The sequence below is a fragment of the Struthio camelus genome, chromosome 2 (genome assembly GCF_040807025.1).
Source record: "Struthio camelus isolate bStrCam1 chromosome 2, bStrCam1.hap1, whole genome shotgun sequence".
Lineage (NCBI taxonomy): Eukaryota > Metazoa > Chordata > Aves > Struthioniformes > Struthionidae > Struthio > Struthio camelus.
In genome coordinates this window covers 39,145,109-39,159,689 of record NC_090943.1, presented here as the reverse complement: position 1 = coordinate 39,159,689, position 14,581 = coordinate 39,145,109, and the positions used below count along the sequence as shown (strand labels likewise).

The following is a 14,581-nucleotide window of genomic DNA, read 5'->3' as shown; positions in this document are numbered from 1 at the left end:
CAGCCACTCCCTACTTTCTAATAAGAGCCTTCCTATCAAATGTTTGTCTACAATAGCATTGATAAACTTGCTATGATTAATTATTTTTTCCTTGGGCAGTAAAATGATATTGAGATTAAAAAGTGCTTATGCCTCGTCATACTAAGTAATAACTTAACACAGTATGTTCCATTATCTTCGTGGGTAAATTACGGCGAGAAGAGATTTCAAAACAACAAAATCCTGTCTAGTATCAGCCACATCAAGATACTGCTTCACACACAAACCATAATCTTGTAGTGCTCCCAGGTCGCTTAGAAGTTATGAGCACCATTTTATCACTACCTTTTACTTTCCAGAAAAGCTCAGAATGCAAAGAGGAGTAGTCCAGAGTCATGCGAAAAATAAATGAAATTAATCCCGCCTAGAGGTTTCTTTTTAAAGCTTGTGAGAATATTGCGATCACCGAAATCGTGCGATTTGTGGTGGTTCATGGTTTCCTCGAGTGCAAAAATATGTTCAAATGAAAAGTCCATTTTGAGAAGCGGGGACCCAGCGGTTTTTTTTTTATATGCGGCAGAATGACATATTTAAGATTCTCTTTCAGAGGTAAGCGTTATTCAGGCGTTTGACGAACAAGCAGGGGACAGAAGGAGTAAAGGAAGTGGTGGGGACCTATGTCTAGGGCTCCCGGTAAGTTTTATTCCGTGAAGACTTATTGAGAATTCTTAGGAATCGGCAGAAAGGGCTGAAAGCAAAAGATTACGAAAGGTGGCGGTACTAGATATACACACACAAGGATAAATACATAAACATGCATATGTTACAGAAACAGAGAGCCCAAAATACAAACGCACAGCTATTCCACTCAGTCCTACATTATCAATATTTAAGTCTAGACATTGGTTATATTTGCTGTTTCTTTCTTCTTGCATCTTGGTATGTTGTCACCAGAGGAGCAATTTATTGGTCTAAAGACATCGACTTCAGTCTCTTTGATCTTCTTAGTCGTAGTCTTGTTTGCTTCGCATTCGTTTAACTTCTTGGGCCTCTATTCCTTTCCAGCAGTCTTTTCTGCCGGAATGTTCCCACATTGCGCTTTGCAACTGCAGGGATATTGTCTAATATTGGCGAATTTAAATAAATAAATGAATGAAAGGGTCGTTCTCCAGATTCTCCCCTGCGCCTGCAAATAATAACTGCATTTTCATCGGCCAATCTACACTTGGCAAGTATCTAAATACAGGGACTACATTTGCATACGCTGAAGCACAAGTATTGCCCGGATCTCGCCTTAGAGAATTTATTTGCTCCTGTCAATAACCTATATTCATGGGGTTGCAACAACGACCCATAAAGAGCCCCAAAGGGTGTGTGTGTGTTGAGGGGTGCGTGCGGGGGAGAGGGTATTCCACGGTTACCAAACGTAAAGTTTAGGGTCTGTGCGAAAAATCGCCAAGAACAATTTTAACTGTTGAGAAAGTCTTTGTACACAGGGCACCAAACTATAATTGAAAGGAGAATTTCCGGGGCAATTCCATTGTGCTCCTTCCAGTTTATGATGTGCAATACAGGCAGGCAGTAAAAGCTGTCTTTACCAGGACTCCCTGTCTGAGGGAAGGAAACTCATTTTACGATCCGTTTAAAGGAAGGGCACGGTGCAGCATCCTCAATGGAAAGCCGTTCTCATTGTTGGGAAGCGGAGTGTTTAGAAAACCCGTAACGTTACCCGTGATCTAAGGGTAACGTTGCCATCCAAAGCTTAGGACCGTAAGGTATGTACAATTGAAAGGTAAAAGGGGCATTAAGCAAGCGGCTGAGACCAGAATCAGCCCTATAATGGCAATTCCTTCCAGTCACTTTTTTTTTTTGTGGGGGGGGGAGGGGGTTCAGAAAGTAGCGAAGTAGCGTCCTCGCTACGGCTTGTTTATTTTTGTGTTGGGTTTATTTATTTATTTTTTCCTCCAGCGGAGAAAATAGTTGCGAGAAGGGACGGGCTCACTCTGGGAGACAGAGTGAACCCGGCGCGCTTGCAGCCTTGATTTTCAAGGTTCAGGCAGAGATTTAGAAAGGGCGCCGGCTGCCGCGGGAGCAGAAGCGGAGCCGGGGCTGCAGCGAGGGAGCCTCCCCCCTCGGGGGTCCTATACCCTCTATATATTGGTTTTGGGGAACCTTGCTTTTAGGGGGCCTGGCCCTCGGGTGCCCTGGTCCTCGGGGCGCGGCGGGGGCCGGAGGGAGAGGCGCTACCCCGCAGCCCGGGGACACCCTCCATGAATCCGCCGGCAGACGGCGGACCCCGCTACAGACTCATTTCACGAATCCCCTCGCTGGAGGGAAAAGCCCGCGTGGGTGACGAACGGGCCGGCTGGAAGTTTTTTGCCTCGCCCCCTTCCCGGGGGGGGAGCACATGGCCTCATCCCTGCCGCCCCCCGGCCCCGTCGGCGGCAGCGCGCCGGGGCTCTGCGCGTCGGGGCCGGGCCGAGCCGAGCCGAGTCGGGCCGAGCCGAGCCGGGCAGGGCCGAGCCAAGCCGAGCCGAGCCGGGCAGGGCCGAGCCAAGCCGAGTCGGGCCGGGCCGGGCCGAGCCGTCGGCGGCGGCGGCCCCGTCCACGGCCGGGCAGCGGCGGCCCCCGGCCGGCACCACCTGTGAGGCGGGCGGGGATTGGCGGGCGGCGTCATATGACCGGTCACGTGCTGGAGGCAGCTCAGTCCAAAAGAAAATGGGGTTTGGTGTAAATCTGGGGGTGTAATGTTATCATATATCACGCTACCTCGTAAAACCGACACTGAAGCCTGCCGGACAACAAATCACAGATCAAAATTATGAGTTCTTCGTATTATGTGAATGCGCTTTTTAGCAAATATACGGCGGGGGCTTCTCTTTTCCAAAATGCAGAGCCTACTTCTTGCTCCTTTGCAAGCAACTCCCAGAGAAGCGGCTATGGACCAGGCGCGGGTGCCTTCGCCTCCTCCATGCCCGGCTTGTACAATGTGAACAGTACCATATATCAAAGCCCGTTCTCTTCCGGATACAGCCTGGGCTCTGATGCCTACAACCTGCATTGTTCCTCTTTTGATCAGAACATTCCCGTCCTCTGCAATGACCTAACCAAACCCAGCTGTGAGAAAGCGGAGGAAAGCAACCTGCACAACCAGGCTGAGGCTAATTTCCGGATATACCCCTGGATGAGGTCTTCAGGTAGGGGCAAGCGGAGAGGGCTGCTGGAGCTGTGGCAGCCAGGCAAAGCGTGTCGCCAAAATTACTATCAGCGCAGCCTTTATGGTTTTAATTATAGCCGAGGCGCCATTGCGTAGAAAGCCCGTGGCATTGTATGTAAATGAGTATCATAAAACTTTTTATTGCCCAATTAATGGGTTCTATCCTCGTAAATTTATTTAACTCCATTTGTTATGGATTTTTAGCACTAAGTTTATTTGCGCTGTTTGCTGTAGAAATGTGGAGAGTTGGCTGCGTGCTCTCAGAGCCCCCACGGGTGAGCGTCTCCCCTGCCCTCTGCACAAGTTGGGTACAAAATCCTGCTCGGTGGGGAAGGCGGAGGGGAGAGGGGCGCTCAGGAGCGGGGCCCGGGCTGGCGAGGAGTTTTGCAGCCAGCGTTACTGAGACATGTCACTCTCGTGCCCCTGCCCTTTCCATAGAGATAAAAATCTATAGAAATTCGCTAAACAGGAAAACGCGGGGGTGGGGGGGCGAGACTGTGAAAAACGAGAGCGCTCCTCTGGAAGCTAAATGCGATGTATTGTTTACGATTCAGGCCGAGGAGGAGGGGGTGTGGGGGAGCCCCCTGACATGAAAATAAAATAAATACAGCCCAGCCTTCCAGCTTTTTATTTTCCTTTGCGAAATGCGAAAGTCTGGAAGGTTTTAGGGAAATACATCGCCTGGGGGGAAAGTTCCTCCTCCCAAAAGCAATTTCCTCCCCCACCTCCTCTCCTGAACGCTTTCTCTCCACGTCTTCTATGTCTCGAGCAACTTAATTTTTGCCCTGCCTGAACAGGGCAGGTCGTGTAGTAGAAATGCCTTTGTTAGGGCAAAGTGTGTGTGTGGGGGGGGGGGCGGTTAGAAGTGAGAGAAGGAGATTATTGACTCTCGCTTGGCCGTTTTGTTTTGTTTGTTTGTTTTGTTGTTTCTTTACCAAAAATGGGGGGGGGGGGGGGGAGAAAGAAAGAAAGAAAGAAAAAAACTTTCCAGCCCTCTTCCTGCCTAACTCCTGGACGTGTGTGCCTGCTTTCAGGTCCAGATAGGAAGCGAGGGCGCCAGACCTACACCCGCTACCAGACCCTGGAGCTGGAGAAGGAATTCCACTTCAATCGCTATCTGACTCGCCGGCGGAGGATAGAGATCGCCCATGCCCTCTGCCTCACGGAGAGGCAGATCAAAATCTGGTTCCAAAACCGGAGGATGAAGTGGAAGAAGGAGCATAAAGAGGAGAGCTCCAGCACTCCGGCTCCCAACGAGCCCACGTCAGCAGCAGCGTCTGTGGAGAAAGTGGAAGAAGACGAAGAAGAGGAGGACTAAAGAGTCCCATTCGAGGAATCAGTCCCTCAGTATAATGTATGCACGTGACAGTTGTAAAAGCTCCCTTTAAAGGAAAAAAAAAAATCAGTTCCATTTTATAAGTATCCCGCAAGCGAGCGTTTGCAACCATGACAGCATTTTCTGGGCTGGTTTTCCAGCCCCCTCTCCATTCTCCCATCCTCCCCAAACCTGTCCTGTGCCGAACCCGTTGGTAATATCTCCTAAGAGCATCCTACAATCATTTGGTTTTCGTTCACCCAAGCCTGGGTGAGTTTGTCCAGGGGACATTTCGGTGGGAGAACTGCTGCTTGCACTTACAGTAAACCGTGACCTTCCGAAGTAACTACCTGACTCAGTAGTCCCAATCATTTGTAAAGGGGAAAAGTGCATTAGGTTCACGTTAAGAAAAACTACCTAATTTTGAATAAGTAGCTCTGCACTTCTTGTTTATTTCTTTATTTTTTAATTACTGTTATAAAAGTATCATAACTAACAGCTACACTAACAAATGGTTAAACTGCAAGTGGGGTGGGGGGAAGATGTTACACAAACCACTACAATCTACAGCAAATATTTGTACTACCTATTTTCCAGACTACCTATATATCTTGCTCCGCCTACCTATCTTCGAAAGTATACTGTATTTTAGTAGTCAAAAGAAGATAACATACTAATGTGAATCGCAAAATGCTTTTAGAAACGTAAGTGTAGTCGTTCGAGAAGCATGCATCAATAGCTTTGGTATAGAATTTGGTACCGAAAAGGCTGAATATATTTAAATTTAAAATAATATATTTATTCCAAAGCAATTATAAATGAAAAACATATGCTGCAATATATCTTTGTTCTCGATTCTTTACTATTCCGAGTGAGGAAGCAAACAAGGCCAATGTTGTACAAAGCGGTTTAATATCTTCCGTTGGCTTCTACCTTTGACTGCCTCTGTTAAAGGCCATTTTCTTAGTCTGGGTTGATCTTACTTATACAACTGAAAGTGTTATTTGAAAAGTGAATTTAAATGACCATGTTACCACCTTTCAAAAACCTGTTTGTCCTCATTATCCGAATGTGTTAATATGTAATACCGTGAATTTTCCTACAATAGCAGATACTGTATATTTGAACGATTTTTTTGTCATTTATATTTGTCTTGGAGCTCATTTGTAAGATCATGTCATAGACTGGGAAGTATGTAATTAATATGGAAACTTTGTAGCATGATGTATTGTTAAGAACTCTGTATAAATCCGTCTTGAAGGTTTGGCTAAAGTTTATTCAAAAATTGTATGTTACAATGTGTTTCGATGTGTTCGTTGTGAACATTTGGATATGCCGTGTAAGTATTGGAAGTGGAAAAAAAAAATGTCTGTTAACTCTCTTTGGAAGTAATACCGTGTTCAAGTATCTCCAACGATAAATGTGTTTTATGTTACACAGAAAATAAATATGCTTGTTGACAATGAATTGTGTTTCTTTATTAGGGAAACATTTCGAAGGAAGCATAAAAAATAATTTACACAGGCAAATACAGAAATTAGACCATATAAATCCTTTTTTTCCCCAGTAATAAGGAAGGAAAAAAAAATCCAAGGTGATGAATTGATAGGAATCAGTCAATTTCTCTATCTCGACTTGGTGATTTTTTTTTGTCCCCAGCGCAGCTGATTAATAAAGCGGAAAGCCTTCTTTATGGGAGGGTTCCCTCCACTGTGTTTCAGTGTCCTCTTGAAATCATAAGCCCAATTCAGGCGGCCCGTAACCAAGTCGAAATCACATGCAGTGAAACAATATTTGGTAATAAACGGAAAGTGCGATACGAAAGTTGCAAGTGTAAATGATCTGTTCGGGTACGTGTGTGGTTTGTGTGTGCGGCTTTTTCCTGGCGGGGGGCATCAGTGTGGGATTAAAAAGAGGGAAAATCACCCTGATTGAGAAAACGTATTATTTTTGCCAGGTACCACAGAACATCAACGGGATCAAATATTTTCAATAATTAAAAAAAAAAGGCCGAAAAGTCCCTTTATAAGATCAGATAAATACAGGTACAATAAGAGCATCATTTGCGCAGAACTTCCTTATTTCTAGTACCTTCAGTTGCTGCTCAACGCACTAATTGTGATTTTAATAAAATTAGTACAAACTCTAGGTCTTTAAAAAAACTCCAGGGCTGCCTCTGTGGTAAGATGGCGCCTCTCTAAGACCTGCCTCTTCTTAGTGATGAGGAAAAGGCCATAAATCCGTTGTTGTTTATGAAAATTTACAACTTTGCAATACAACTTTATGAGTTGTTCGGTTTTTCCATTGGTCGTTGTCGGTCATGTGGATGGTAACCGTGAACATGAACTTTTTTATAATTTCCCTTGCGAGAATAGAGCCGCATTCTTTTGCTGAGCTCTGTCCTGCTTCGGATCTCTCTGGCTTTCAATCCCCATTTCATTTGTTCTTTGTAAGGCAATAGTGAACAAAGTGTGCGGAGGTTCGGCATAAGCAGCCGCCTAGAACACAGATCCGGGATGGCAATTTCCAGTTCCCCCGCTGGAAGGTGTGGCATATTGGATTCAAAGCACTGGCGTGGCAGATTTTCAACTTGCAACCTGGCTAATTTCCTGCTTCTTCTGGCACCAAAAGGAGGGCGATTCGTCTCCTGTGCAGCCAAAGCGACAGCTGTCAAAGTCGCAGGGGCTCCTGTGAGCCAGAACCTAAAAGGTGAGAAATGTATATGACACTACTGTAAGCAGTGAAACATGCTTTAATACGTTTGAATATTAGACGTGTGCAATTGTACCAAATGGAAATGTTACCGGCCAAAAATAGATGTCTTTGCAACTCAGTTTATTTTGACTTAACCTGTGCATGCAAAAATAATCATAAATAAAATGCCTACTTTCTATTATTTAGTGAGGAAGCCGTGGATTTTTCACGAAGTTTATTTCTGTTTGTATCTGCCAGGGGGTTGCTGTGACATTCGGATTCAGGTTTACAGCATCAATCCGAGTTGTCTTTTTTTTTTCCAGCACGAAACAAAAATTCCCGAACACTAATTTTTCTTCCGCAGCGTTAACCTGAGGTTAATTTGTGCAGCTGAAATGTAGATGTATTTATTTTTGACCATTTCAGAAAAACACCAGCCAGCACAATGTCTCCTCTCTCCCTGGCATGTCCAGGGGAAAGGTTATGTCTAGAGCAGGAGAACAGTGCGAACGTGCCTTTTGGTTTTCTTTATCAGAGCAACCCCTGCATATAGACTAGCTGTGCCCGGCAGTGGGTCCAGCGGAGCAGGACTCCCGGCGCTCCCCTGCGCAGGTAGCGTGTGCATTCATGGTGCGGGGAGCTCGCTTTGCAGCAATTAGCCCTATTTCAGAGCCGGCGATGAGGCTTTCCCGCTGCGCTCCGCGCTGTGCCGGTCAGGATGCCGTGCCGGGGCGGAGGGAGAGGCGGCGGCAGCCGGTGCCGGCGGCGGCAGCGGAGCGGGGAAGGCGCCCCGGAGCCCCGCCGCCCGCCCCGGGCTGGCCCCGCGGCCGCGGCCGCCTCCGCGCCTGCCTCTCCGCTCCAGCGCTTAGCAGGGAGCCGCTGGAGCGCGTGAAATGTTGGCCCCGGGGCCGTGTGTGCCGGCCGGGCTGATAAAGCATTGCATTTGCATTGCATTGCGGTATCCGCCGGACTGGAGCTGCAGCGAGCGCCGGATTATTTATTGCGGAGCCGCGGGTGCTCAGTGCTGCCACGGCGTGGCCGAAAGGCGGAGGCAGGCGCGGGCGCGCAGCGGCCCCCGCGGCCCCTGGGAAGGGCAGTGGTGGGAGCTGCAGGGCTCCTGGAGACATCCCCTCCGCCCCCCCCCCCCAAAAAAAAAAGAAAAGAAAGAAAATATCGGCCTATCTCACCTAAGGGAACAACGCGGCTCGGCCACGGACAAGATATTCCGGCAGAGCTGGCTCTTCCCCCCTCCCTTTCCCCTCCGGTTTCACCTTGATGTCTGTCAACTGTAAAATATCACATTGGGAACAGGCTGGGTAGGGTGAGCTCGCATCCCCCCCGGTGAGGTCCCTAATATCAATCTAGTCTAAACAATGGTTCGCGTTGCCCAAACTGTTTGGATTAGAGGCTATTAGTTAAAGGTTGTTTTCTGTGACACTGCCGAGCATGAGAAGGATTTGTAAGTGGATTTATACATGAGGAGAAGGAGGCTTTTAAGCTTAAGAGGGTAACTGCCCCCGCACCTGTATCCGAGGGTGGCTGGAGTTGCCTCCCGGCGAGGGCGAGGGGAGGAAGGCGCAGTGCCGGGAGGAGGAGGCGCTCGGTGCTCCGCGTGCGGGGCTTTCAGCAAACAAATAAAAGGCAGATGAAATAAATGGGTGTTGCAAAGTGTGACTTTGTTGCAATGGTAAAACGCGACGGTTGCCTTTCGGCTTTCCGGAGGGAAACGGTGAAGGAAAATTGCTACGAAATGTGCCTAGCTAGGACATTTTCCTGGCAGAGCTCGGGAGTTGCAGATTATTGTAATTCGGGGTTTTCTGGGGGTAGGGGGAGGAGCGGAAAGGATGCATGAATGTGACTGAAGCGAAGATTGCAGCGCAGATTGTTTAGCTGTCACTGTAACAACTCTAACACGACCCAGGCAGGCAAATGTGCAAATTTAATTCCTTTTAATATTATGGGATCAACGAAGAAATGTTTCCGATGGCTGTGGTGAGGCTTTCGACAGTTTGATTTAAACGCAAACAGTAACTCGGAAGACAGAAAGAAAGAAGCAAAAAGAACAGAAAAAAAAGGACAAAATGAAACCAATATGTAGCCGATGCTTTAAAATGTGAATACGACTAAGCCTCGCGTGATTTTTTTATACTTGTAGTTTGTGTGATGGATTAAATCAAAAGCCCGCCTAGCCACAACTTTTTAAAGTACGTGCGGTGGGTTTCACACGCTCCGGGTATTAATTTTTCCCGGTACGTTTTCGTTCTGACCCACTTTGCAAAAATCTGCTCGTTTGAATACGGCTTTGTATTTACTGTCTTGTGTGCTTGTTTGCTGTTGTTTCCCCCTTTTTTAGCTCTATTTGCACAGAGTAAAAAACTTTTCCGGGGAAGGCTGGCTTGTCAGTAAATACACGTTTCCTAAATGACCTCCCAAAGCATGCAGCTAGCATGTAATTCTACCAGGTGTGTTTATGAATTAGCCTGCATGAAGAGGTTAAGGAAGCTGAAAAAAATTGGAGGCAATCGACATCTGAATGTGAAAGTCCAGCTGAGGCTGTGAACAATACAAAGTATTGTGGCGAGATGTTTTAACTCACTACTGTTTTATAGGTATCGTAATCTGCTCCCGGAAATGAGATAAATAGTCTTCCAACAACAACAAAAGTCTCGTTTTAAAGCTACTTTAGGAAACAGAGCTCTTACGAATGTCACTTTCCACTAGAGCACGTTTAAAATTAGGCTATTCAATCTGTTGTAATGGGCACGTATTATGGGTAAACACAGCTTGGAATGAACAACCTCATGTTATCTCCAGGAACTGCAGGGTTACGGCTGAATTAAAAGCATCTCAGCGAATTTCATCAGCACGGTTACTGTCCCTGCCCTGGGCCAAGAATTATATTTCCGCTATGGGGTAACTGCCATGATGAAAAATGAACGTGGAAATGTTTGTTTCATGATTTTTTTTCCTCTCTCTTAAAGAAACACATCCGTATTTAATCAAATTATTTGGAGCAACAACGAAAGGGATTGGCTTCTGCTAACTCGTTAGCGGGGCTATATTAATTAGGAATAGTCTTACTGGTTCGTGTCTGAATTTTAAGGTTGATACACTCAGGTCGACTTTGGTGGGGGGACTTAGGGAAAACAGACACGTGAAACTTTATCTGAGCCTCTCGGAGGGCGCCGGAGACCTTGCCCAGCCCTTCCGAGGGGCTCCTTTCGAGGCACTTCTTACAAAATAAAAGCACCCCCCCCCCCGCGAAGGCCACTGCTTCCTGCTCCAACCATAACCCCTGCGGTAATTATCGGCGTGTTCATGAAGATATGAGACCTCTTCCACGGAGGATGTGCCTTAATTTAGCCCCTCACACAAAAGCTGGGTTTCGAGATGGGGCGGGTTCCTCCCGCTCCGAAGGGAAATCTCACTTTAGGGGCGATTACGGAATATCGCCTCCAACCAGGAGGACTACGACGGCGGCACCGTGATGGGGAAACGCCGAAATCCCGGCCGCGGGGACCCACGGGCCGGCAGCGCCCAGCCAGCCCGGTGCCCCGCGCGGCGCTGCGCGGCGCTGCGCACCCCCCCGCCGCCGCCTTTTCACGTGCTGCCCCCGCTCCAAACTTTCCCTCCGCAGCATCCATCACCGCCTCCCTCCACCGGGGGCCGCCTCGGCCGCCCTGCCCACGGCGGCGGCGCGGTCCCGCGGGGGCGCCCTGCGCCTCCCCCTCCCCTTAGCGGGGTGCCAACTTTTAAGCGCTGCCCCCACCCCCGCAAGCCATCCCCGGAGGGGAGTGGGGCACTGCTAGGAATTATTATAATTATTCCCCCCCGCTTCGCACCCCCCGCCGGCCCGCCCGCAAGGCAGGGGGCGCGCGGCCCGGGCCGCGGGGCGGCGGGCGCGGGCGCGGGGCGGCGCGGCGGGGCCGGGGCTGCCGGTAAGTTGGCGGCGCGGTGGCGGCAGCCCCGGGGGAGCGGGCGCCGCGCGCGCTCCCATTGGCCGCCCCGCCGTCAGCTGCTCCTATTTTCTGCTGTCGCTTTTGGCGCTCGGCCATCCAGAAACAAACCACTTCGATGACTACTAATAGTTATAGCCAGATGTACTAATACACAACAAATCACGGTCCGGGAGAGGGGCGAGCAAATGAGTTCCTATTTTGTGAATCCCACTTTCCCTGGGAGCCTGCCCAGTGGCCAGGACTCTTTCCTCGGGCAGATCCCCCTTTATCCGGCGGGCTATGATGCTCTGAGGCATTTTCCGGCTTCTTACGGGGCAAGCAGCCTGCAGGACAAGACTTACACCTCACCTTGTTTTTACCAACAGTCCAACACCGTCATTGCTTGCAATCGGGCTTCCTATGAGTATGGAGCCTCTTGTTTTTATTCGGACAAGGAAATTAGTAGCGCCTCTCCCTCCGGCAGTGGCAAACAGAGGGGGCACGGGGACTATCTGCACTTTTCTCCCGATCAACAATACAAATCGAGCAGCGTGCAAACCAAAATTGTAAATGACGAAGGCACCGACCGGAAGTACACGAGTCCTGTTTACCCCTGGATGCAGCGGATGAACTCCTGTGCTGGTAAGTCATTTGAATGAAATCGAGGGGGGAGGAAAAGTTTCTTTCCCCAAGATTTTTTTTTTTTTTCCTTAGATAAAGTCCAGACTGCTGGAGAGAAATGGCTCCTGCAGGGCAATGTGTAACATGAAACCTTCCCAGGTTATTTTAGACCTGGCACATTGGCACCCTGGGAGCAGCGGCCGAGAGCCCGGCTCGTGGGTTATCTGGTAAAACTTACTGAGGGATCCTTAGGAAGCAGCGGGAAAAAAAAAAAGGAAAAAAAAAGAAAAGAAAAGCAAGGAAGGAGCAAGGCTGTTTCACCACTCTCCTTAACCCAGCCTAAAGCCCCTGCTTCGCTCCTGCATTGTCAGAGAGCGCTGTAAGGAATATGCCCTCTGCGCTGAGGCTCCCATGCAGTGGTGGCACATTCCTCACGGCCCCCCTCCCCCAGCTCATTAGCGTGTCAGTATTGGATATTGAGAGCACGTTTCTGGGGCCGTGTGCGCACTTCCACGGCACCGCGCATTTCCCCTGGCTTCCCAGTGAACCTCACGCAGTGGAACTATTCTGCCTGGGAGGGGTGCTGGGGGCTGGGGGGGCGGCTGGCATTGTCCTGGAGCGGCACTTATTTTTAATAATCCCGTTAACACGTTCACTTCCAGTGTTTGCTAGTAACTCCCCTACCCTGCCCTCCTCCAGGGTTTCTGTTTGCTGGACTCTGGGTTGTGCTTCTTTTGGGGAAAGTTTAACTTTTAGCAAGACCATTCGGATGTTGCTTTGCATTTCAGTGCAATAAATTCCGGAGCAAATGGCAAAGGCTGTTCTATGATCTTAAGCTGATGTCTATAATTATACCTAAATTGCAGAGCCTCTATAATCACAGCCATGGCAATAGAAGGTGTTTGTGTAAACACGCACATCCACATGTATGCGCGCACGCACACACACGCACACACACATGCGTGCGACTCCCTGGGTCGCACACACGTGTGTGCGTGTGTGTGTGTGCGTGTGTGTGTGTGTGTGCGTGTGTGCGTGCGCACACAGGCTCTCGACGTGCAGAGTGTAGGCACTGCTCAGCGATTTATGAGGCTGTTACCCACTTCACTTTTCCTAGGTCCAGCTTACAGGCTCTTTGTATCAGAGTTACCCCATCGACCCTAAGCACGATGCACACCCGTATTTACAGCTCTTCAGGCAGGAGAAAAGGGGGGAAATAAGCCTTCAGAAAACCAGAGCACCCCACCACCACCGCGTGTGATAGTGCCTGCGAAAGGAGGCAGAATATACTAACCACTCTTTCTGATCTGAAAATCCCTGGGCCCTGTCCAATGCGATCATTTTGTCTTTACTTCTACAGGTACAGTATATGGATCTCACGGGAGACGAGGGAGGCAAACTTACACCAGATACCAAACGCTAGAGTTAGAGAAGGAATTTCATTTTAACAGATACTTAACCAGAAGACGACGTATTGAGATTGCAAACGCTCTCTGCCTTACTGAACGCCAGATTAAAATATGGTTTCAAAACAGGCGGATGAAATGGAAAAAGGAAAACAAATTCATAAATTCCGCACAGCCCAGCAGCGAAGAAACAGAGGAAAAGTCAGGGGAGTAGAATCATATTTAATAAACGCTACCAGGCCTTTCCTTAGCGCTTACTATTCTCACTATTATGTACCTTGTGTTCCTTCGGCTACTAAAATCCTATAGGTTTGTCACAGTCTATTAATTCCCCAAAGGCTTGGCTAAAAGATATACATTTACAGTCAACTGTGACTTTCTTTAATATATGTAGAAGTCTAAGCTTTCGAGCTGTGTCGTGTATATATATAACCACCTTCCCAAAGCATAGATGGCTTTGCTTAAAGTATTTGAGAAATGGCTCAGATTTTTAAATATTTGAAGTGAGCATCTGTGTGCGGGTGAGTGTCCATGGCATGTCTGTGTGAGAACAGATAAGGGAGTGATTTTGTTGTTGTTTGTTTTTTAATTAGGAATGTTCATATTGTAGAAATACGAGAAATTTTAGAAAATCTTGGTTTTACATTTTCACTAATTCCGGCTATGCCGGGCCGTCTCGTGTTGTGTTTGGGAGCTTATAGTTTGTAGGGGGAAAAAAAAAGTTTTACACATGTATAAGCATTTAAATCGCAAAAAGAAGAAAATTTCTTTAAAAAAATCGTTATATAAAAATATGAGTATGAACTTGCAGTTAAAGCAAAGGTGAATCGCAGGGAGATTTTTAAATGCCGCTAAACTGTCTAATCTGCACTACGAGTATTAAAGTAAAAACTCGCGGTTAAACTTTAGGACAAGCGAGGGAAGAGGTTTTAAGGCGGGCGAACTTCTGTGGTTCCCGTTGAGCTAACACTGAGATTTCGGTGAACTCAGCTTTACACGGAGAGGGCTCTGAATTATAGACTACATTTCGTGGAGATTCATGGGCTTGGTTATTTCTTTAATTCTTTCTTTCTTTCTTTTGGTTTTTATTTATTTATTTTTATTAAAAGTAAAGTAACTGTCATATTGACTCGGGAATGTTCTTCCCCGCTTTTGTGGTATCTCAATTCACATTCGCATTTCCTAGTACTGAAAAAAATATATATATAGCTATAGACACTCTAAAGAACAGCAGCTGCGATAAAATCCTTCCATTTCGAGTTCTCTTTAAGTAAAATGAGCGCAGAGAAAATATTGTCTAATATATGCATTATATATATTGTGAGTGTGTGAGTGTGCGTGTGAAGCTGTGTACAAATATACGTGTATACGCATCAAGGCTCTTTTGTTCGAAAGGAAGCATAATTTGGGC

General features: G+C 47.7%; 3 protein-coding genes across 7 annotated transcripts in view; all 3 read left to right on the top strand.

The window, feature by feature from the left end:
• The first annotated feature begins 2,625 nt into the window (after positions 1 to 2,625).
• HOXA7 (homeobox A7) lies at positions 2,626 to 5,977 on the top strand. The gene is made up of 2 exons (XM_009676422.2): positions 2,626 to 3,176; positions 4,231 to 5,977. Exons 1-2 carry the CDS (start codon positions 2,801 to 2,803, stop codon positions 4,512 to 4,514), a joined length of 660 nt encoding a protein of 219 aa, XP_009674717.1. The 5' UTR covers positions 2,626 to 2,800; the 3' UTR covers positions 4,515 to 5,977.
• Positions 5,978 to 6,878: 901 nt separating this feature from the next.
• Positions 6,879 to 14,581, top strand: part of HOXA3 (homeobox A3) — a 44,832-nt gene continuing 37,129 nt past the window's right edge. For 3 of the 5 annotated variants that reach the window (XM_068935218.1, XM_068935217.1, XM_068935213.1), the window contains exon 1: positions 7,081 to 7,220. The gene's annotated coding sequence lies outside the window, so the exon portion shown is untranslated. Of the gene's footprint in view, positions 7,221 to 14,581 lie in introns of all 5 variants that reach the window. The other 2 variants (XM_068935212.1, XM_068935215.1) reach the window with 2 other exon arrangements.
• On the top strand, positions 11,209 to 14,542 carry HOXA6 (homeobox A6). Its single transcript, XM_009676430.2, has 2 exons — positions 11,209 to 11,785; positions 13,125 to 14,542. Exons 1-2 carry the CDS (start codon positions 11,350 to 11,352, stop codon positions 13,382 to 13,384), a joined length of 696 nt encoding a protein of 231 aa, XP_009674725.1. The 5' UTR covers positions 11,209 to 11,349; the 3' UTR covers positions 13,385 to 14,542.

Coding starts and splice junctions, on each gene's coding strand:
- HOXA7 (XM_009676422.2), top strand. CDS start 2,801: ATGAGTTCTTCGTATTATGTGAATGCGCTTTTTAGCAAATATACGGCG. Junction 3,177..4,230: donor CCCCTGGATGAGGTCTTCAG/GTAGGGGCAAGC, acceptor GCCTGCTTTCAG/GTCCAGATAGGAAGCGAGGG.
- HOXA6 (XM_009676430.2), top strand. CDS start 11,350: ATGAGTTCCTATTTTGTGAATCCCACTTTCCCTGGGAGCCTGCCCAGT. Junction 11,786..13,124: donor GCGGATGAACTCCTGTGCTG/GTAAGTCATTTG, acceptor TTACTTCTACAG/GTACAGTATATGGATCTCAC.